The sequence below is a fragment of the Scomber japonicus genome, chromosome 5, assembly GCF_027409825.1.
Source record: "Scomber japonicus isolate fScoJap1 chromosome 5, fScoJap1.pri, whole genome shotgun sequence".
In the NCBI taxonomy this organism is placed as follows: domain Eukaryota; kingdom Metazoa; phylum Chordata; class Actinopteri; order Scombriformes; family Scombridae; genus Scomber; species Scomber japonicus.
Window position 1 is genome coordinate 27,087,839 of NC_070582.1, and position 24,372 is coordinate 27,112,210.

At 40.3% G+C, this 24,372-nt stretch overlaps 2 protein-coding genes across 3 annotated transcripts in view; both read right to left on the bottom strand.

Annotated features, from left to right (window-relative positions):
• The window catches only part of has3 (hyaluronan synthase 3), a 205,029-nt gene that overhangs the window by 20,905 nt on the left and 159,752 nt on the right, over positions 1 to 24,372 (bottom strand). The window lies entirely within an intron of this gene.
• On the bottom strand, positions 1,997 to 23,403 carry tango6 (transport and golgi organization 6 homolog (Drosophila)). 2 transcript variants are annotated; one of them, XM_053319191.1, is made up of 18 exons: positions 23,266 to 23,403; positions 22,074 to 22,726; positions 21,433 to 21,549; positions 20,646 to 20,805; positions 20,309 to 20,415; positions 19,434 to 19,596; positions 19,048 to 19,115; positions 18,599 to 18,711; positions 17,674 to 17,850; positions 17,394 to 17,520; positions 16,191 to 16,400; positions 14,514 to 14,657; positions 12,518 to 13,063; positions 10,617 to 10,674; positions 10,313 to 10,471; positions 7,036 to 7,187; positions 5,827 to 5,940; positions 1,997 to 2,258 (listed from the first exon to the last, which is right to left on the bottom strand). In XM_053319191.1, the coding sequence occupies exons 1-18, from the start codon at positions 23,315 to 23,317 to the stop codon at positions 2,082 to 2,084; spliced, it is 3,297 nt and encodes a 1,098-aa protein (XP_053175166.1). In that variant the 5' UTR covers positions 23,318 to 23,403; the 3' UTR covers positions 1,997 to 2,081. The 2 variants fall into 2 exon arrangements, with proteins under 2 accessions (XP_053175166.1, XP_053175165.1); XM_053319190.1 differs by having other exon boundaries at positions 21,433 to 21,555.

Below are 24,372 nucleotides of genomic sequence, written 5' to 3' on the forward strand. Positions count from 1 at the left end.
GAAAATCTACAACAAGCTAAAAAATACAACATGAAGTTATATCAAACATGTTGGCTAACAGTTACTGATTTATACATCCATACAGAGCAACATTAGAAGTATTATATAAACCCTCCATTTGCACGTAGCTCTGGTTTCTTAGTCGCCAACTCCTGGGGAAAATATCTGGCTTATTAGCTGCTAAATGCTTCACTGTGTTTACTAGTTAGCTGCTAACTTTCTCCCATTGCTGTTTGGGCACTGGACAGAAAGTGTACAATGAGTTTAATAGAGTTTTACCACTGAAATGAGCTGCGTCCACAAGCTAAAACCGGGTTGATGACTGATGAGAGCTGTGAGAGTGAACTAAACAGTCAAGTTGCAGGCCATTAAACAAAAAACAATTAGCTCAAAACTAGCTAAAAAACTAGTTGGGAGTTATGTATGGATTTATCACTATGAGTGACCACTTTCACCTTTATACATAATCATTTGACTCATAAAAATATTAATTAGTGTAGCTTTAAAAATACAGTTAGTGAGTCAATGAAGTATCAAGATACAGTGACAAAAGTGAGCGGGCGGGATTTGAAGACTTGAGGATGCTAACGTGCAGCAAACCAAGTGAGTGATTGTTTAAAGCTTCAGGTTTTGGTATATTTCTTTTAAAAGAGTTACAACAGCACAGCTACAATGTGTTGGCAAAACTCTGATGTAGTTTTCCATTTATAACATGTAGCAGGACCTTGACCAAAATAACTCCAGAATGCCTCATTCTAAAAAAATGACTCCCAAATTGAAAACTGGGAACAATAACTATACTGTAAGCATCCAAAGAAAGAAACAGTATAGAGCTAACATTCATGCAGTCAAATGAACTCATGAAATCCTACAACTTCACTCCAGCTCAGGCCTTTGTGAAGAAGATTTTACTCCCCTGAAAACCTAAGTCAGACTTGACTCTTGATTAGAAGGTTTCTATTGGCTACAGGAAAGACATATTAGACATTAAGCATTGCCACCAGTTTCTACAAAGGTTGTTGTCTTTAACTTTGTGGAAATGTACTCTGCTTGACATATAAATGATGAATTAGTCTTTGGCAAACATTCTTTTTTTTTTTTTTTTTACTTGGTTTATTGTTAAAAATCTCTCTTTGGGCTATTTGAGGTAGCACAAACAAAAATACATAACCTCCTAAGTAAACACAAGTGTGATTTAAGAGCCGTAGTTTGGTGATGGTGCTGTGAAGAGGCCTAAATCTGCCAACATGATGAAATAGCCTGTGTTTCTAAACGGCCTGCCACAGTGATACCTTGACTCCGCATCGGTGGGGAAATATCCACGGACTGCAAACAAGGCTGAAGTCGTCATGTTTGCCTGCTGTATGTTCACACAGAGGGAGAGACGGAGAAGGTCATGCCTCATACACTGTTAGCCTGTCGCTCAATGGACGTAAAGGGTGATGGAGGACAATAGAAGGAATGTGTCATTCTTCTCTGTTAGCCTTGAGCCTGACAAGCCTGTTCAAACCCTGGTGGACTCCACATTTATAAAGAGCAGTACATCCACTCAACACTTAAGGTTTTTATATAAATATCCTAAATAAGACATTTCTGCATGTACTGCCATATTTCCAATGACATTAAGATGTAACCCTCAAAAAGACACAGCGAAGCAATTATCATTAACTCTTACTCTTAAAGCTATGTAGATTTTTACACACTCAAGTGATTCAGTATTGAAGGGGCTCACTAGATTTTTTTTAAAAAAAGGTCAAAATCAAAACTATCTTGAGTGTTTCGCTGATATGTGATCGATAAGCTGTTAAAACTATGAGTATAATAATGGAAGTAGTTTCAAAATGCCTCCATATTAGACTAATTCTATAATAATATTTCAGGAGAATATGTGTTTATTGAAACTTTATTGTGGTTTTGGTCAGTTGTACAGTAAAACACAGTGGGGTAGGTTCTTCAAGAAAGAACTTGTTCTCCAATCCACTCCACACAGAGGCAGAATCAGTACTACCTATTAGTATATAAAAATGAAGTCCAAACCATGAAAGGGGTTATGAAGACCCCACAGAAATAGAATTTGAGTTCTACGGTAGGACAACAATCTTCTTTTCCAGTTTTTGCTGGGGAAAGATGAACCTCCTCATGATGTCATCAAGCTCCTCCAGAGCCAGCTGAGCGTGGAGCACTGCAACCTCATCTGGATCCGAGCGGACCACCCACTTTAGAGCTCGGTACAGATCCAACAAAACATCACTGAGAACCTAGAGAGGTCAGAGGGGGGAGACAGAGGTTACGCTGCTGAAATGACACTAGACAGGTCTGTAGACTGGAGTGGATGTTTGTAATGCATAGTTTAGGTAATCATTTGAAGCCTAATATGAAGAAGAGACCTCTCATAGATGTTCTAAAGTATATCCCATAACTCCTGTCCTGAGATAATCCATGGAAAGACTTCAGAGATAAAACTTGATAGAGATGATAGAGCTAGTGACAGTTACTCTGTACTATTCTCAACTATCCTGCCTCTAACCACAAACCTTTATTAGACTTTTAAAGGAGCACTGTCTCTCCTTCTTAATCATCACAACACTAGTATTCATTTTGTCAGCTATTTGTTCATTCAGTCTTGCTCCTTCCTGTGTCAAATATTGTTAGTTCTTATCACATTTAGTCAACCTCATCCTGCTTTTTAAAGTCAAGCTTTAGTTGACTAAAAGTCTGGACAGTTTAGTCTTTTCTTAGTCAAAGAAAACTAACTATTTTTGTATAGCTCTAGTCGATGACAGCTGTTGTTGTTTACATTTTAATCTTTTTTATCCTTCAGATTATATTGAACATTTCACTCACCAACGAGAACAAAGAGAGATGTTGGCAACGTTTTTAGTTTTTGAAACTACATTTTAGTCTTGTCTATTTTAAATGGTAAATGGACTGTACTTATATAGTGCTTTTCACTACATGTCACATTCACCCATTCACACACATTCATACACTGATGACAGTCGCTTCCACACAGAGTGCCAACCTGCTCATCAGGAGGAAACTAACCATTCATACACATTCACACAAACCGTTGGCGTAGCAACGGGAGCAATATGGGGTAGTATCTTGCCCAAGAACACATCAACATGTGGACTGGAGGAGCTGGGAATCGAACTGCCGATCTTCCCATTAGTGGATGACCGCTCTACCTCCTGAGCCACAGCTGCCCCACTTTAGTCAACAATATTGCATGTTAGTATTTAATGACATTGCTGCTGTCTTGTCATTGCCTCATTTTAGTCATGGAAATAAAGGTTATTAATGTACATATTTAGTCATAGTTTTCAATTCCTACACAGGAGGCGTTCAAGTACAGTGTTGAGCATAGATCACCAGCGTTTTAGAAGTGCTCAGAACCCAATACAAAATTAGTTATATTCATAAAATAGAGGAAAATAGATCTTTCTAAAAGATACTTTGAGTTGCATTTATGCATGTGTAGCATACACAACACATGAGCTGGTACGCAGCTTGTATTATAACTGTATTGATTAAAATAAAAGTGCACGATTCCTTCGGAAGTGCATGACACGGATGACTGAAAAACACAGTTGTGATGCTTTCCGTATACAAATAGTGTTCAACAACACATGCATATAGACAAATTAAACAACTAAAGAGAACTTCACCAATTTGACCACACAGATGTGGCATTTAGTGAAAAAAAATGCTTATGTTGTGTTTTCTAATGTATTCTAAACTTGTAGTCTGTTTCCATGTCTGCAGTGTGTTTTAGTATTTGGTTGTGTTTTCTGTATTTTGTTGTATTTGTTGTTTTCCCTCATTTACTTCAGTCTATTAGCATGTGTTTACTTTAAGTTCCAGTGCGCTGAGCTCTCAAGGCCACTGAATCCCCTGCTTCACCTAGCCTAACCTCTGTGCTGTGGTCTACCAGGGTCTGTCCCCTCTGTCTGTTTTCATGTTACTCTGTGTATTATTAACCCTGTACATCTGGTGGAGTCCAGCTGTTCCTGTAATGACAGGACCTGGCCTGGGACCAGCAGCTGGACAGCTGACTGGAGTCGTGGCAGAGGCTCAAAAGCCACATCGCACTTGAGCCAGTGGCCAGCAGCTCTTGTAGGTGTGTTTCCACTGAGCTACCACATGAGGAAAAATACATTTATTTACTGTTTTGTTGCAGCTGAGTTTAAAGATGAAAAATGAGAGACTGCATTCACTAAGTTTTGTTCCAGGAAGACAAAAACTACATTTTTTCTGCTGAAAGGTAGCCAAAGCCTGTGTTAGTCCCATGGTGACACTTCCAACTGGTGACATAATTTTAACTGGGTCTCAAGCAAAAACTGAAAATGTGTCTGACTGAGCTTCTGCCTGACCAAGCATCTCTTTGACTCTTACCAGAGAACTTAGAAAAAATGTTTTTAGTTTGATGAATCCATTCTTTCTTCAGGTTTCAAAAGTGTTTCATGAAACTGAGGAATGGACGTTACAGTGGTAAAGACAGAGAACTGGTGTGAGTGTAAAACATGGTGTTTGGAGTGTCTTTCCTGTGCTTTAGAAGCTCACATTCAGTCTATAATCCCAGTGAAGACCACAGGGAAACTGAAACTAGATTACAGGACCTGTCATGTTTGTAAGAACAGTTTCTCTCTCTCTCAAAAACACCCCCAGAACCACAATTTACCAGCCCAGAAGAGGAGGACAGCATGGAGTCACTTTGTATACACTAGTATACATCTAGTAGTATACTAGTAGTATACTATCTAGTTGGTGCCAGAAGTGTCCTTTAGGTTATATTGGACTGTGTTCACCCAATCCATCCAACAGGAGACATTCTTAAGCAGTGGTTCACATGGTAACACTCCAGTGTCCTCACTTACTACTCTGAACTTTTGGCCTCTGTGTAGGTGCTGACACCCACATGCTTTGACCTTAAACTGCTCTTAGTCACTGACCAAAGTACACAGTAGATTCAACAGGTTATAGGAGATCACTGTTAAAGTACTGCTGACCTCTGTGTAGGTGCAGGTGTTGACACTCACCTGCTTTGACCTTAAACTGCTCTTAGTCACTGACCAAAGCACACAGTAGATTCAATAAGTCATGGACCATGGCAGTTAAAGTAAAAGCACCTCAGTGTCTGTTTTTCATGTTCTTATTTGTTCAGTGTGTTGTCATTATTAACCTTGGCAGTCAAAAACATAGATTACATAGATTTGGAGATATTCTGTTGAATTGATGCTATAAAAATAAAGTTTATAAAAGTCTGGTGGCTCTATGAACTATGAGAAGTTTTTACGTAGAAGCAAATATTGGACATGGATTTTATTTAGTCAGAAAGCCAAAAATAAAGAACTACACTTGTTTCTTTACAGAAAAAAACATTACCCAAACTGAAGAGCATTTTACTCTTCAGTAAAATGCTGAAGAGTATTTCAGCATTTTACCAGCCATGAAACACTTTGAAATATCACTTATTTCCTGTTGTTGAACAGAGTGGAGGAGGTGGCAGAAGAACAAACACTCAATACTTACTGGGGCCTCAATTCAGTTTTACCTAAAGGTCAAAGGGAAAATTACTGACACTGTCGGCTTCATGTGAGAACAATTTTGTATTTTATCTGTGAGGTTTGCTTCAGCCACCTGTTCATGAGGACATGAGTGTTCCTGAGCTTAAATCATCAATGCCACTAAAACTGCCATATACTGCAAGTAGGGCCTAAAAAAACTTTCTTTTAATGTAAAATAGACAGTGCACAGGGGTGCATGGGTTTCATGCGTACTAGGTCGTGTGTGTGTGTGTGTGTGTGTGTGTGTGTGTGTGTGTACCTGGGTGGTTTTGTCACTGAGGCCTCGTAGCAGCAGGGCGATAACGTGGACGGCAGCTCTCCTCACCTCTACTTCCTTCTCTGTCTTTATCAGAGCAGTCAGACAGGAGCTCAGCTGCACAACACACACACACACACACACACACACATTATACCACAGTCATTTACAGTAGTGAGAACATCTGGAGCTGTGTTGTATTTTACATGACACGTGGCTGTCACAAAGAGTCGGAGTCAGCTACAGGCCAATACTGCTGAGGTTGGTCCCACAAATGAACTGGATCGATTGACGTATTGGTCAGACATTTAAACCAACATGGGCCGTTCATCTCTCGTTGCATACACACACACACACACACACACACACACACACACACACACACACACACACACACACACACACACACACACACACACACACACACACACACACACAGAGTCAGGGTAAAAAAGTGAAAGTGGGCAGGTTCATGAATAAGCATCCCTGTTCATTAAGCTGACAGTGCGGCTTATTCATGCCAGAAGGCTACAGCGAAACCCCCCTAACCCCTTCCCCAACACACACACACATGGCAGCATCTTTATTTAAGCCTCCAACCACTGTAGCCTGGGACCCACACATGTAAATGTGGATTGAGTTTCTGTCCACTCAGACTCTGATCAAAGTGACTGAGCGTGTTTTCATGTTTGAGCTGCTCACTTTCTCTCTCTCTCTCTCTCTCTCTTTTTCTCTCTCTCACACACACACACACACACACACACACACACACACACACACACACACACACACACACACACACACACACACAAACAAATCAGCCACACACACACACACACAACTCACCCATCACCCAATATAGGGTTTCTAGATTTGATAGATGATGAGATTGTGCAGAATGCCCTTTGCCAAATCTGTTATTTCCTTATAAGAGTAAACTATACAGTGCATTATTAGATTTACACTAAAGCCACTTATAAAAGAAAAAAAAGGGACAAACTGAATATTTTTCTGAATTTTTAAAACTATTTAGTGTGATGTCTTTTTATGCAACATTTATGCAACATATGTATCTGCATTTTGTTGTGCTTACTTGCAATCTAAAATGTGCTGTCCTATCACCAGCACTGATTTATAATATAGAAGTGTTGACTAGAACTTCATTTGAGCTGTCGTCGAGGGGTTCATGTCTGCGAGCTTTCCCTCTCTCACCTCTTGTGCCAGTGGCCCCAATGCGTAGTCCAGTCTCTGACAGAGCTCCCCCAGGTTGGATAGACTGCTGGCTCGTACGCTTTGGTCCACATCTCTGGTTCCTTGCAGGAAGACGGCCAGCAGGGGACGACCGAGGTGGGGCGCAAGCTCCCCTGGAAGAGGAGGAGGAGAGGTTAGTTGTCAGGTATTATGTCTCATATGCATTCACAGTGCTAAAATATAGTCATGTATTTATCAGGTACAATGACAGTGAGCAGATGAGAGTGGGCTCTCTCAGGATCAACACAGCAGGATTTGGGATTCTGCTATTATGCTATTATATTATCATTATATCAGTGGTATAAAATGTTCTTCGAATGACAATAATATCATTTAGTGAGGTTATTTCTGAGACAAAGTCTAGAGACACGTGTAGAATGTTTAGCTAAAATCAAAGACAGTTCAGACCAGCTCTGTAACACCAAAATAATGAGACAAAAAAAACCCAAAAGAGACGAGGTGACTGCTGTAGAAGGGAGGTGGGAGGTGAGTAGTGAGTTAGTTTAAAATGAAGTGTTATTTACAGTGTAGTCAGTTCAACAGGCTGCGTTTGTGGTTGACTGTTACATCGGCAGGCATACAAAGAACAGAGCTGACTGCAGCTGCTCCTGCCAAGCAGCAGGGGAGAGACGCCAACAGCCTCCATGGAGAGGAGACAACCAGATGACTGGCTAGTAGTAGTAAGACCTGCTTGACCTGCATGTGTGTGCGTGCACGTGCCTGTCACAAGATTCAAAGCAACAACGTGCACAGAGTGTTTCAATAGACTGTCACGGCTCTACTAGATCTAATGAAAGCAAATGGCTGTGTCTGAATGAGTGTGAGTCAGCAGGTTTATCAGCCGCCGGTGATTTACATACACACATACACACACATATACACACCTGGGTAAACAGATGTAACACTCCCCTAGCTTTTACTGAATTAGCTGATCTGTATTTAGTTAATTCAGTACGTCCCATTCCTATATATAAATAAACTTCATGTCTTTATGTTGAATCATTTGCTGTAATGTTACTTCATCAGAGCTCTGCAAGTTGCTTCCCTGCATGTGCAATAAGCCAGCAAACTGGGAGCAGAGCAAAGCTGAGCCAAACATTAATTTATTCAACATTTACTCAACCAGGCCGGTCAATTAAGAAAACCTTCTTATTTACAAATGACAGCCTGGCAAAAGGCAAATCTTGGCCACTCCGGGGGGGGGGGGTTCAAGACAAACACAGAGGCTCTCTAGATGTCTGTGCAGCAAACTGGAGCTCCATCCAATCTCGCTGCAAAGATATAAACCCCCCGATTGTCCTGGGGAAGTGGTACGATGGCAATCTGGCAGATAAAAGCAGTGAAAGCAAAAAAAAAAAAAAAAAAAACAGAACAAAGTTTTCTATCAGGGGGAAGGTTGTGATACACAGGGTCCCCTCTGAACACAGATCTGCAAGCAAAAACAAGACTGCACTGTGGCTTTTGTGGTGTGGTAGTTACATGCTGCTAGCTGTCCACCAATATGCATGTAAACACACAACACACAAACAGACATATTATCATTATGTTAAGGTTTAAAGTCAAATGACTATGGTGTTTTGAGCGTATACAAGTGTTTTAAACATTTCTTATTCTCTCTGACAACCCTTCACATATACTCAGCTCCAGATTCTGCAAACAAGAACCAGTATCAACTTACGTTTTGTGAGCCTTGCCATAACAAACAACGAATGCTATCTGAGAAAGAGCTGCAAGTTTTAAAGAGTAAGGTGAGTGGTCCTTTTAGAGTTATTATGAATATGTAGCTACATATCGACTTATGGTTGAGTTTTAGAAGTGCTACAAGATTTAATTTTTATAAAAAAAACAATCCTTAAACATGTTGCATTTCTAAAAAAGGTACAATTTAGTTTTGAAGCTGTATTAACTGTTTTTGGTCACTTGGGGGCAGCACAACACGATGAAAACATAATAGTGACATATAAAGTTGTCATGGCTGATGTGTTAGCAAAAAGCCAGAAACCAAAGCTGAGTTTATGTCCCCCTGATTAATGTATATAGGGTTAACTCTAGCTCTATTTGGTCCCCGCTAACTAAAGCTAGCTAAATGCTCCCGTGTTGTTCACAAACTAGTTGCTGACTCTGTGTGTTTGGTGCAGGGCAGTGGATTTATTGGAGCTTTATTGTGGAAAATAGCTGTCTGAATCAGGATCATGAGAGAGATGGAGTGAACCAAACAGCCAAGTTAGGAGCCGTACAACAAAAACAATGAGCTAAAAAGATGTTTAAAAGTTCTTGAAAGCTGAGGGAACTGCCCCTCAGGAATCGGGATTTGTCACTATAAACCGCACCTTTCACATTATTTAATCCATAGTTACCATAAAAGATATTGATTTGTGCATCTTTAACTCAATACAGACTTAGGCCTGGCACGATATTTACGTTATGGACTTATCGTTCAATACATGAACACGACCTCGATCATTTTTGCCGTACGACTCCTGAAGCCCTGAGCCAAGTTCTTGTGTCTTGTTTGCCACCTGCTGATTAAAGTGAAGCGGTTAGCCCTGAAGTTAGCCACAATGGGTTAGTCTAGCTTGGCCAGGCTCACTCAAGGTGGACCGACCTTTAAGGTGGACCAGCTATTTTCATTGTAGTGACAATCTCAGCTAAATTTGTTTTGGTTTTCCTTTTTTAATACAGAAAAGGAATGATGTTTATATGAACTGTTTAACTCATAAAATCCCCCTCACTCTCACCTCAACATATAAAAGTGGCTTCTGATATTCCTAAATTCTTCTAAATTCTTCTAAAACTCTTCACTCCTGACTGACACCTCCTTCAACTGAAAAATAAAATGGTCTAAAAATGACAACAATATTGTACTATATATTGGTATTATTTCTGGGATAATATATCGTCCGACAAAAGTGTTGCATGACAGGCTTATAGAGACTGCAGAGCAGCAAAGTGGGAATAGTTACTAGGTAAAAATGTCAATGTCAGTAGGAGCTAATCTGTGATTTTTGGTTAGAGTTACATGCTGAAATTATTAGAAAAACAGTTAATCTATTTAGCCATCAGCATCAGTGCAATGCTGTTTGGTTTTGGTCTCTATAGAGGCACAATGGTACCAAATCTGAGAAAGTCACTGCTGAGACAGTGGCAGCACAAAACTATGAGTTGACGCCTTCGAAGCAGATGGTAAAATGGGTATCCAGTGGAGTGCGGTCATACATACAAACATGAATGTGCTCACCCATAGCCCTACTCGCCCTCATCAGGACTTCTCCCATTTTAAGGCGGGTCTCCAGGGAGTGGTCCTTGTCAGATGTAGGCAGTGAGGGGCCATGTTGGAAGTCTTTTAGGAGCTTCTCCAAGATCCTTTCAGGGTAGGAATCAGCCAGTGTAGCCAGTCCTGCAAACAGTACACACTCAGTCCATCTGCCTTCAAGAGTTACTGAAAACTGATCCAGTTAATATTAGCAGACCATAACTGTAGATTAATAATGACAAAAATCAATGTGAGTGTCACATTTGGCCAAGCTGCTCCATTGTATTACCTTGAATGGCTGACAGGTAGATGAATGAGTCTTCATGCTCCAGGTTTTCTAAGAAGAGCTGGAGGAGACATAATCTGATTAATCACCACACATACAGCCTCAATGGTACCTTACTGGTAATATTCTGCCATTTCTGTGAGAAAAACATCAAACATATCACCAACATGACCAAAGAGGATCAACTGGCACAGCGCTGAATACATTAAAACACTGTGAGACAAAGTATCAAAGGGAATAATCCAAACGTTTCCCTCAGGTACTGTAAGGGGGTCTTTGGATTGTATGATGGGAGAATCCACCCAAAATATGACACAAAAGAGAGAAAAATCAATATCTACTGCTGTGTCAGTAGGGGGTGGATGGTTATCTTGGGTGCACACAGTGGGGGGGGGGGGGGGGGGGGGCTTCTCATTAAAGAGAATATTTAATGAGTGGTTATCCTTTCTTGCCCGTACCATCTTAACAAGTCCCGAGAGACCACTATTGTCCCTTCTGACCTACCGGGTAAGAGGTTCAACTGCCTCATTTATTATTTGCTCAGGAGACAAAGACAATACCTCCACCTACAGTTACAACTTCCTTACACACACATACAGCAACATCCACCCACCAGGAAGCACAGCTCCTCCAGTGGCTGCTCGAACCCAAGTCAACTTTTGACTTAATACAGCTAGACCTGTCAAGACAACTACTTTTGTTGGATGATATACGGATAATAATTGCGATAAACAATATCATTGCCATTATTGTCATTTTATACCACTGATATAATGATAATATAATAGCCTAATAATGCAAGGGGGGTGAAGGGTGGGATTGGAGAGTGAGTGCTACGCTTCTGTAAAAACACAGACTGCCATTATGGTTGGGGACAGAGTTACTTACATTTAATTCATCTGCAGTCTCCACTCAGGATGTGCACAAGTGTGGCAATATTGAGGTCAAAAACGGATCAAAGTCATCTATCAAAGAATTATCTATTTTGAACAAACTTTTTCTGTGATGAACACCAATAAAACAAAAACTGCGTTCTAGGCTCACACTGATACATAATATTGTTGAAATTGCACTCAGACGGTTCATCTGTTTTGTAAATAGATGGTTTATAATAGTAAAGTAATAACATACACCATATATTATGTAAAGCTTATTATGCAGTGGTTTGACTGCTCTGGACTGTATGTGGCCCTTGGATTAAAATGAGATTCACCTCCCTGCTATAGAACATCAGCTTTTTAAAAAATAATTAGCAACCATCATTATAGTAGTAATTATAGCATTTACTAAACAACAGTCTTGTTATGCAAAAATCTCTGTATACCATTGATGACTACAATCATCAATAAAAGACACACTGGTGATGATTGAAAATGTTTTTCTATTAATGCAATTAATGTCCCCACTTTATTCTGAAATGGGATTTTTGACACAATTCAGCATTTTATTCTGAAAGACAAAGACTCACAGCTTACACTTGACCCAGATCTCTCCTGGCCCAGTCTGTAGGGGATTTGGTGCAAAGAAGAGATAAGAGGATGCCCACAGAGAGAGCAGGTATCAGGGCCAGAGAGGATGAGGATACCCACTGAAGATGGATAATGCACCACACTGGTACTGACAAGCTGTTAAATAGGGCCAAACCTTGTGCCACTGAACATTATACACAATATTGTTATAATTTTAATACTTGTTTAGCTGACATGTTTCTTCAGATTTTTCACTTACTAGGTGCTGAAATGTAGAGACATTTAAAGATCAGTATCAGGGTATTACATTTAAGTAAGCTACTTTGTTATATTTCTGTATTCTTCACCATATCTTTACCTTTTTTTTTTTTTTTTTTTTCATACCAGCTACATTTACAATTGCACAGAAACAGATATATGATATGACCGACTTACAGTGAGGACCTTCTCCTGGGCCAGGACAGCCTCTGGGTCACTGTTTTGCACCATCCGGGTCAGGGCTCTCAGGGCAAACGCTCTGGTTGGTACATCCGGGTCACATGCCTCTAGCAGCCAATCAGAAAAGGTTTTGGTAGGAGGGGAAGGGTCACTGCTGCCAGAGCTCTTTCCTCCACTTTTAGGACTTGTTCCTGCTGCAGACCCTCCAGAGGACACAGGGTGTCCTGTGTGGGTGCTGCTGGGTGTGTTAGTGTCCAGAGGAGGAGAGAGAGGACTAGTCTGTGAGTTGTTTGCTTCAGTATGTATCTTTTTCTTTTTCTTTAAAGGCACACTGTTGTTCTTCTTTGGTTTTGTCTCACAGTCTTTTGAGCTGTGAGCAGTAGTGGCGGCGGTGAGGTTTTCAGGCTGGTAAGCACCATGGGTGGCAATGACAGCTCTGAGGTTTGAGGCCAGTTCCTGGACGACCACCTCAGGGTGCTTCTGAGATAGTGTCTCCAGTGGTGAAAGCAGCCTTGACATAGAAGAGTAATCCTCAGCAGTGAGCTGGCAAATTCAACAAAGGAAGAGAGGTTTGTTAGGACAGTGTAAAGCTTTACATAGAGGATTCTAACATTTTTATTAAATATAACACAAAGATTATTGTTTATATACTGAATTATATCATCTCTGTGTATCTACAGTCTGACAGATCTCCTAATCCTTTTCTTTTTTGAATGTTTCCTCATGTTTAAATAGGTCTTTACCATTAAAGGAAGAGTATGCAATTGTTCAAGTCTGTAAAACAGTCAGAGGCCCAAAATGAACATGTAAACGTGTTTTCTTGCTGTAATCATTACTCCTGTTCATACTGACCATTAGAAGATCCCTTCATAATGCATTTACAATGTAAGTGATAGAGGACAAAATCCTCAGTCCTCCTTCTGTGTAAAAATGTATTTAAAAGTTGATCTGAAGCTAATATGAAGCTTCAGTCATCTAAATGAGTCAAATCAAGTCTTCTTTGTTTCAACGTTACAGACTTTTTAGTGCCAAAGTCTTTTTGTTACTATACTTCCACCACAGCTCAACAGGGAAACACTAAGAGGGAATCTGATGCTAAAAAGATGTAAATGTGTCAGATATACACTTTATATGACTAACTCAGACTGCTGAAGCTGAGTATAAGCTTCATATCTACTTTTAAATGACTGTATGGACAAACTGTGGATTTTGTCCTCCCATTACTTCCATTGAAAGCACATTTGAAGGAGATCTTTTAATAGTCAGTATGAACAGAAGGAATGATTACAGAGAGGAAAACCTCTTTCACTGTCCATATGGACACCTGACTGCTGCTTTAACACACACTTGAAAAATGGTGAACCTGTCCTTTAATTTGTTGTGAGCACAAGAACAAACAAATGTAAAATACTGCAGGCAACAAATGCCACAGAAGAAGTGGAGTCCGGATGACCATCAATTTTTTTATGTGTTAAAAATAAGAAGAGTGAGAGATAAAGCAGCTGACTCTTCTAATAAGTAATTTAAAGAGCAACTTAAGAGTATTTTACCTGATTTAGCCTTGCCCTCTTAAAACATTAACAGACTTGTGGCTGACAGTAAAAAAAACAATGCAATTTGACCACCAATAATTAGCTCAGAGATTCAGGTGTACTATAATAGTAGCAGTAAATGTAGCCTAGAGCTGCTAGAGATGAGATGAGATGTGAGATAAGCAACAGGCCACAGAGTCCATTGTAAATAACTCACTTTAACTGTGGTGATTAGTCATGTGACCCACGTGTATCTATCACAGCTGTGGATGCTCGTGCAATTTTGCTGAGTGAACCTGAAGAAGTTACAGGTGAAACATGCTGTTCACTCCTAATAGAGTCACAGTAAAAAAGGTACTGGCTGTGCTCTTTATGTATATAAATGTATTAAATGATTTAAAGAGCTAAAGCCAACTGTTTCCTTTCATGAAGTAGCAGATGTAGTTTTCAGCAACAAGTACCTGAGGTGCAGACAGCAGAGTAGCCACCAGGCCCATCCCCATACTCAGCGTCTGGCTCTCTACTGGATTTCCAAGACTGGGACTGGAGGCCTGACCCAGACCCACACAGGCCCTCTGAAGCAGGGACACCATGAAGTCCACCACCTGGAGGAAATGACAAACAGAAACATGGACATAAATCATTCACACAAAGAAACATGAGGGCCAGAATATAGACATGAATCCTTGTAGATTGGCTATAATTAATAAATATGATGCTAGAGCTAAATGTAATACCAGTAGAGTTTGACACTTTTTCAAACCTTTTCAGGAAGTTCCCAGAAAACATTAAATCCTTATAAAGTCATCCAAAAGGTAAAACATCTAAAAATAAGAGCTTATCCCGTGAAGCGAGGCCAGTTTTTATCAGAGACGTTTTTTAATCTGTGAGGGAATGTTTGTGGGGCCAACACAATCAGCCAGCCAGCCAGCCAGCGTGCATGTTCACTCACAAAATATCCATACAGCCTCCCCCTTCTCAACCCCTTCCTCAACAACTGCACAGAAGAGACACTATTCTATTTCTGTGCAGCAGCATGACTCAACGTGGCCTGCTTCCATTAAAACAACTCCCGCAGGAACACAGCAGATTTTTAAAATATGCTGAAAACAGAGCGACACATTCCCAGGAGGAGGAATTAACAGCAAACGGGGCGTGACATGTGCCTGTTGCATTTCTTCAGACAGTAGGTTTAACATAAAAAGGGTAACAAAATGCAGATTGCAACAAAACAAGCACACATCATGGCTTTAGGACACAGAGACTGGTCACAACTGGGCCAGATGTTCATGCAGGGTCCTCTGTGACGTTGGGGTTTTGTGCCTCTTGTGTGTGGGCTTGAGCACAGATTACCACAGCTTCATCTTCTGTTGTCTCTTAGATGCTCATTTGTGTTTGAGTGTAAACGGGCTGGAAATGAGGCTGTTCTTTATTACTGATTCTGTTATAAATGGGTCAGAGCAGCTACAATGAGCACAGTAAAAGTCACCTTAGGCTCGACGTTCCAAAAGCACAGTGTAATGGCGATTTGTCCTTAACTTGAAAATAAAAATAAAAAAAAAAAACAAAGAAAAATAAATAAACTCAAAATCAAACATCCACTGAGGCCTGTTTTTTTCTATGCATGTAAAATGACTAATCACATTATATATGTTGACACACACACACACACACACACACACACACACACACAAAAGTCATCACTATGTAGCTTATACTACATGTGCATGATGCATAATAATAAATAAAGTATATAAAAAAATAATAAGTGGCCCTGAGCTTTTTCAAAGTCATTGTAGAGAGTTGTCTACATCATTTATTGGGTTCAAGATGGCTGACTGTACTCCAGGCTTTATGACATGCTGTCTGTGATGTACTGTGTTTTATATGAACTGGTTGGGAGGTTTTTAATACACATCTTCACATATTTTTTGCAATAATAATAAACAATTTTACATATTCCCGAAATGTATGAAATGTAGATTAAAAAACTGGAATTACATTCAAAATCAAAGCTGGCAAAGCACTGATGTCCTCCTGAACTGTGCGCTGCTGACGACTGTCTGCTTTGGTTCTGTACCACGGTTGCTAAGGAACCTGGATTTCACATTGTGGCGTTTCTGCTCCTTCTGTCTCACCTGTGTGTTTTTCCTCAGCAGCACAGTATGCTCCACACACTCCACCATCACAGCCAGCACCTGAAGCAAAGCCAGCCTCTGACCCTGCCTCGCCGCCCGACCCAGCAGCTGCTGCTCCACCTCCAGGAGCGTCATGGCCGACACATCTAACTCCTGTTTCTCTTCCTCCTCCTCCTCGTCTTCCTCTGCTGCCGCCCAGCTGGTCAGCTCCTGGGGGGAAGGGGGGGGCAGTGTCATAAACATGATTATATTTCACAATTGTGTGTGTGTGTGTGTGTGTGTGTGTGTGTGTGTGTGTGTGTGTGTGTGTGTGTATTCTTCAGTGTTAATTCATCAACAAAAAACTGACAAAACATATTCCTTGAAAGACGCTGTGTGTGTCAACAAGTAAATAGTGCCTTCTACACTAATCAACGCTTGTAATCATGGTAACTGTACACAACAAGATGGCAACGGCTATAGTCTCAAATTTAAAAAGGTTTTTAAAAAATCATTTTCCTGGAAAGAAAGTCAATAAACAACATGGGTGACATCATATTTGGACTATACACCAGAAAAATGCAACCAGAGGGGTGAACCAGAATACAGAATATATGAATACAGAAGTGACTAAAAATAAACTGTGCCTATTTCATATGCCATATTTACCTTACATGGATACCAAATAGATGTCGCTTATTAGATACTCCTCTTGCCTCCCTGCTTTTCTGGGATACTGATTGGCCTAAAGTCACATCTTGGTAGCTACCCCATTGGCTGATAAATGCCTGGACATATTTGGTTATTTTGTGTATATTTTCTTACCCTTTTACATTTTTTCTGCTTTTTAAAAGACCCTATTTAAATACTAATGTGTTGAAGACCCTGATATATACAGGTCACAAGGTGAAACCTGTTGATCTATTAATAAAGCTGTTCTGTAGACCACAAGTGTTGCTGGAGCTTTGACCTTTTAGACTTTTTCCCTACTCTGTGCACCTTGGAAGTGGGTGAAGTTGTGCCAGAAACCTATACTCCGCTTCAACAGCTGCAGTCTCAAAATGTTTAGAATGCTAAAAACTAAAAGACTAAAAATAAAAAAACTATGGAACCAACAAAACTCGACTAAAATGTCTTTAATTTTTTTTAACTACAAATAACAAAGATCAAATGAGTAAACATGTTCTGAAATCTAAATCAGGCACCAGAATGAACACTGCTCACCTGCAGCAGCTCCAGGAAGAAATCTCCAGGTAGGTCGCTGTCTTTGAGTTCAGCCAGCAGCTGCATCAGACACTCCAGCCTCCACTGCTCCCCTGACAGCTTCTCATACAGAGCGTCGTCCTCATCACTGAGAACAACAGAGCAGTGAGGGAGGACATTTAGAGAAGAACATAGGACAGTGATCATCGCTGAAAATAACAGGAACAGAAGAGGGGATGAAATAAATGATTTACAATATGTTATTTGATCTGTCATGGAGATGGAGGAATGCGTCAGTCACCTGCAGCCATCTCTGCAGCTGAGCCTTGCTCCTCCATCGCTGCCCGGGGTGAAGTGGAAGTCCGATGCTACCTTGTTCTTCGGCTCCTGCAGGCCTGAGAGCTGCCTCAGTGCCGGCAGGGCTGCAGATATCTCAGCGTGGCGCAGATACCACTGCAAGATCTCCTGACAGGGGGCGCTGTGGAGCAGGGAGAACATACACACATTTTGCTCATTTTCTGTGTTATAATGTGTTTCCAACAGTGCCAGTTTCAGGTTTCAGGATGTTTTGAAAGTCAATAAATAGAGACTTAACTTGGTCATATATGGAATTTATGATTTTTATATATTCCAGACATTATTTTGTCTTTCTATATAAAAACTAAAGTAAAAGGGCTCAGTAATTTAGTGTAGTTCTTAGCAAACGCTACTCAAACAAGAGGAAATCCTGCATTTGCTGGGGATTATTTTAAGCAGCGGATTAATCCATGTTTGGCCCTCTAGTGAGTATTTCTGGCAGGACAGTGTGTGCGCTTGTTCATGGTAATAAAGGAAGAAGTCTCTTCCATGATTTTAACAGTGTTTGGACAAAAGTGGAGCTCTATGGAACAGAGGAATAACAGTTATCAGGCTTTGATACACACAATACTTGGCTCTGCTCATGGGAAAATTATAAATTATAGGTTTAGTAGAGATTATTGACAGCTTTATTTTTGAACTAGAAATTTAGTGTTTTCTCATTCTTTGTCTTCTGGGTTTCATTTTTTGAGAATATAGAAGGTGACTGACCAAGTCTCAAATTTAATATATTATATTTATTATAAATATTATGCACCAAAGTCATTTCTTAAAAACATTCCCTTCTTATAACTTCATTACCATCAGACAGCAAGTAATATCATGGTCATGTTGAATGTCACGTTACTGAGTGGAAGAGAAAAGATTACCGTAGGTGGGAGACATTCTGCTTGGTGAAACAGAAGAGTGTGAAGATCACAGGAAGAACTTCTTCCAGAGATTTAAGGAGAGGTGCTGACGGACTGTTCCCCACCACCCAGATCTGACAGCAGCAAGAGATACACACCAAAAACATCACCAATGACCAATCTTTTTTTTCCTTATTATTCATAAGAATTCTGATTTATTTTCTTATTGTAAACCCCCAAAACTCAGGGCTGGAATTTCATGAAAGAAAAAGGGAACATTTTTCTCACAGGATGAGTGTGAAAATCTATTGCATCTTTAAAAAGTCTTCCAAAAAAACATCTGTCGGTAAAAGGGAAGTGCTCTTATATTAGGGCAGATACGGTATTTACTCAAAACACAATATTCTCAGTGTGTGTCCTTTTCTAGGGAGTCAGTGTGGAATACAGTGGGGACCTTTGGGTTGCCTCACCTTGTACACATCCTCCACACAGCGCGTCAGCTCCCACTCCTCCACTGCAACCAGGCAAGGACCGTCATCTGGAAAACACACACATGCAGAGCAGAGTTCAGCTGTGGTGGGATCTGGCTCCTCTTCTGTCTGATTTGAGATAGAGTGAAGATAGCTACCGTCTGTTCTCCTCATGGACAAAATTAATTAACATAGGCTGCAAATCTCTGGACTAACTGTTTAATGCAACATGTTTAGGTGTAACTGAGTGGGAGAGGGCAGTCGGAAATAGTGGTTCCTTTACTTTAAATAATGCCAGCATATACTATTTTAAAGTTACTGCAGGTTTTTTCGTAACTTAGCATCAAACATGTGAGATAGTGTGCTATGTTGGCTTTGTTACTGACTGGAAGCAGTGGTGCAGCGGTGGAGAGGTGCAAGCAAAGGAGGGAGCAGGTACTGCTGGGCAAAGCTGGGCTTTTCCTCCAACACGGAGAGCGCCGCCCTGGTGGCCACACGCTGGAACTGCTGGGCTGTCAGCTTGTCTTTGAAGTGCAGGAGGTCGAGGATCTGCAGAAAAAAAACACATAACACACTTTAAATATGCTGTCTCACCAAAACCAAAAACATAAAAATAACAAGCAATCTGGAAAAACTGGAATTATCATTTAAAGGCAAAATATGTAATTTTCTGCCTCTAGGAGTCTCTCCACCAAAACTATGACAAAAGAGGGAGTTTGATGATATCATGAAGTAGCGTGGGATCATGGGAGCAACAGAGCTGTCATTGCAGTCAGCTTCTCCTCATTAGGATTCCTTCAGTGTTCATTGTTCAGGAGGTTTTCCGGTGATTAAAACCAGTAAAAACACTGAACGTTAAAATTCCACGGGGCTGTGAGTTGAGCTGCTGCTAACATTTGCTCAGCTTGTTTCATTAAAAACTTAACAACTACAATATTGACACTCAAAGGGAATGTGACACCTGACAGATGACCAAAAGAAATGGATTGTTACTATAATCAAAATGAGTGATTTCTCTGCTTTGAACATTAATGAAAATATTTGGAATAATGTAAGTACACAACTCAACAAAATATATGACACAGGCGTTGTCGTTTTTACACATTTTAACATTTTAATGCTTTACTGTGTGTGTGATTAAATTGATTTGAATGAAATGTTCCTTGTGTTTGATCAATACCATTTTTCTGTCTGCACTGCTGGTTAGTGTGTTCCAGTGTGTGTATGTGTGTGTATGTGTGTGTGTGTGTGTTGATCTGACCTGGGGACAGACTTGTCTGTAGTAGCTGTCTGCTGAGGCAGACTGTTGTGGGCAGGCCACCAGGATCCTGGCCACACCATCACATTTCCTCCAGTCTGACTCGCCCCCTAAAGGACAAAAACAGCATGTCAGTCAGGTTTAGATTACCATGAGCAAATGAAAGTTCAATTCTGTAAAATGGATTCAAAAAGTAAAATACAAGACATTAAACAAATAATATAATACAGGCAGGCACAGTGTGATAGAGATAAATCAGTGAAACTAATTAAATGCTAAGTTGTTGCTTTTGTGCTGTAATTTTTCAGGTTAACCCCCCCTCCACCCTCCTCCTGCTCACCTGTTCCTCCCTCCAGGATGGCTCTGACTACAGCCTGGACTCCACTGGGCTGTATCAGACGCTCAGACAGCAGCTGACCACACAGACGCCTCAGCCAGGCTGGAGCTGATCCAAGGGCTGCCCTGCTGCTGGAGCCACTGGAGCTTCCAACTGGTCTGGACTGGAATGAAGGACAGTACATATGAAAAGAAGCACCACTGTGAGCCTGAACATCAACTGAACTGAGAACTCTGAAAGGATTACAGTTTCTCCATCATTGTGGTTCACTTGAAAGTTTTTAGTTTATAAAGTTTTATGTAATTAGAAGTTCACATTTACAATTATTTCATTACCCTGAGTGGGAAATGACTGTGTGCTGTTATCTGATAACTACTAACAGATGATTCTGCCATCTTCTCTTTCATACTGAAACATAGTTATTATGAAATACGATCAACATATTAACTTTAGATTATAATATGAAGTGTTAATGTTATTTCAATGGTAACATATTATGTCTACAGTTTGTTCTACTGCCCCCAGAAGCCTGAAAACAAATCCACATGTGCAGCTTTAATTTTATGTTTCCTTGAATTTCACTTGACAGCCAGACAGAACTAACTTACAAATGTCTCTTTTTTCAAAGGATCAACTGTTGTAAATTGGAAAATTAGAAGCATAGAAAGGTGAAGTTAATAGAAAAGGTAAACATGGAACAAAACAATGTAATTATTCAAATGCTGCTGAAACAAAAAACACCCTTCATTCCAGCTGACTCTGCCATAATCTTCCCCAACCACTCACACACCTGTTTGGGTCCACCTTGTAGGATGAGCAGCTCCTTGATAACAATTGGCTGGTAAACTTTTCCCAGAAGGGTTTTGAGAGCCTCTCTGCAACCTCTACGTTCTTCAGCACTGACCTCCTGCATCTAAAATGTTTGCATGACGAAAATAATAAAATAGAATAGAATAGAAAGCCTTTATTGTCATTGTACAAGACCTACAACCAGATATGGAGTGCTGAAAACTGTGCTGTTAGTCAATAAAACAAACAATAATAAAACAAACCAATAAGACAGACAAAATAAACAAGTATACAATGGGCAAATAAATAATGTAAGAAAATGACGTAAAAAAAACTTAAATAGAGTATTGCACTTAATAGGCTGTGTATTGCACATTAGACATTAGTCATTTTTAAAAGCATAAAGCCTTTAAAATGTCTACCTGCATTGAAAGCATGCTGGGATTTAGAACCAAAATAATACCATCACATAAATCCATAGACTTATATGAAATCTTTTACTGGACTTTGACACTAATTGTAATGTAGTTGTTTTAAAATAAAGCAGATATTAGATGTCACCAACCAGCTCATAATAACTGAGGTAGCTCCTAAGTTACCTGCCCAACAGAGCATGACCAAATCAACATGTAGGTGTGTTACCTTCTCCTCCTCTGTGCTGCACCCTTCTGCACGGTGTGGCTGGTAGCCAAGCTGGCACAATGCTGCCATTACATCCCCCAGGTGCCGTGTGAACACTAGAGTGGCGAGAGACGTCAGTTCTGCCAACTGCAACAAGACATTTGTGGTAGTCAGAAGGCGCCGTCCCACTGCCAACACCGCCCTTCCACGGACCAGCTGTTCCACCATGGCACCAAAAGCTGACCTGCGACCCAGTGGCACACCCACTCCAGGTGCCAGGTATGGGCTGAGCCCCAGAGAGACCACAAACTGAAGAGCTGCTCCCAGGGTCTTCTGCTGGGTGAAGCTGAGGACGTCAGGGGGCAAAGGTGGAGCCATCTCAGGGGTGCGTAGTTTAGCAGCAGAGGGAGCAGGGGTCTGATTGAAAAGCTCCAGTTCAGCAGAAAGGTGTCGTGCTAAGGTGAGCAGCAGAAGGAGACACTCCTGGACGAAGCCCCATGTAGTGTCGTCTGTGTCACTGGAGAACCAGTGTGCCCCGGCCATCACCTCCTCCCTCAGCCTCCTCACCTCATTAAAGCCCCCCTCAGTCTTAAGCTGCTCCAGGAGAAGAGCTCTGTTGGCCCGCAGAGCTGCCAGGAGAGCCTCCTGCTGGGAGGACTGAGCATCATGCACCTCTACACACAACAACACACACATATAGTATTGTGGATTATGTACAAATAATTACAATTAACAACAATATTGTTCAGTACATGACTCAACAAGGTACTGAAAATGATCAAATTAATGTATTTCAGCTCATAGACTCCTTAACTGTACAGACCATAGACTGTATATAAGAAAGGTACAGACTTTGCATCTCTGTCTGAACTCGTACATACTGAGAAATACATAATTGCATTAAGTGGTCAACCAACCGGAGATAAACTTCCCTGACGTTAATATTAGGTTGTTAGTCTGTTAGGTTAACTTCACACCCTGCAAAACATCACTGAAAATAACTCAAATTTAATTTGACTAATTGAATGTGACTCTATACTACTTCGTAATGAGTTGCAATACGATACATGTAACGTTATAAGCACTGAATTTGAAAGAAATTATTATTAAAAGTAAGGCTGTAGCTCATTTATTAAATTATTCATTATTACCTACTCTACATTAGCTGTTAGTTTATTTTTGTTATCCTCAGTCCGACAATTTACACACTTACCACCAAGAGGTTTCGTTAGGATATTCAAAGCAGAGAGGATAGCTGACGTCATCTCACCATAACATCAAATAACTAACTTTATATTCCTACACAAGCCTAGAAATGATTGACTGTGTTTCCTACTGTGCACTAGCCCGATGTAGCCATGCTGCTAAAAACATATCAAAATGGCGCTGGAAGTTACGTCATCACGCATCCTCCTGGGGTTGGCTGACTGACGTTGCATTCATAGTACTGTTGGAAATGTCGTAATTACCAGAAGCAAGCGCATATAATTCGCACGTGTATTTTCCACAGACTGTATATAAGGTATTTTCATGACGTAGGAGCCCATTTTAACCAGTCACTTGTTTCTTCATACTTTCATTGTATGATTGTAGAATACAATGCTGACATTTTCTTTGAAAGTTTATTTGAGCTCTCCATTATACACAGGGAATAATACATAAAGTCACTGGAATCATTTTATTTGGAAAATTAAATTGAAAAAGTGGCATAGAATCGAAACAAAGGCACAATTCACATATGCAAAAGGAACAAAAGAAACCAGATTAGACTTTCAAAATAGATTTTAAAGTAGGAAGGCTTGCATTAGTAATGGTTGTAAACAAAAAGTAAATTTCATTTCAAAAGTTACTGCAATTTAAAAAAAAAAAAAAAAAAAAGTAGAGCAAATACACTTGTGCTTACACTGGATCACAAACTGGGCAAAGTAGCACTTTCAGTTTTAATTGCACATTTAACTGATTTCTTGCACCAGTAGCCACTTGTGGGACTTCTAGACAACCATGTTTAACAGGGTCCTTTGTGTTGTAGCAGTCTTAACCACCTGAGGGTGCAGCAGAACACATCAGGGACTGAGTCAAACTGGATGAGTCATTACGTCACTTCCCCATTGTAGGAATTTGTTAGTTTGGTATAAAGTCAAGAAAATTCCACCATGACAGTGATATATAACTTCCAATTAAAATGTCAGTGAAGATGTTCTAAGTGAAAGGAGCTGTGTAGTATAAAATAATCACACCATGCTTGTGGTATAGACTATTAAAACCCTTTTTATTCAGGAGGGCCCTTTGGTCTCAACACACCTCCATGTCTAATAGAGGT

Coding starts and splice junctions, on each gene's coding strand:
- tango6 (XM_053319190.1), bottom strand. CDS start 23,317: ATGACGTCAGCTATCCTCTCTGCTTTGAATATCCTAACGAAACCTCTT. Junction 13,064..14,513: donor CTCTGCTGTCTGCACCTCAG/GTACTTGTTGCT, acceptor TGAATTTGCCAG/CTCACTGCTGAGGATTACTC. Junction 10,472..10,616: donor CTACCTGTCAGCCATTCAAG/GTAATACAATGG, acceptor TACTGTTTGCAG/GACTGGCTACACTGGCTGAT.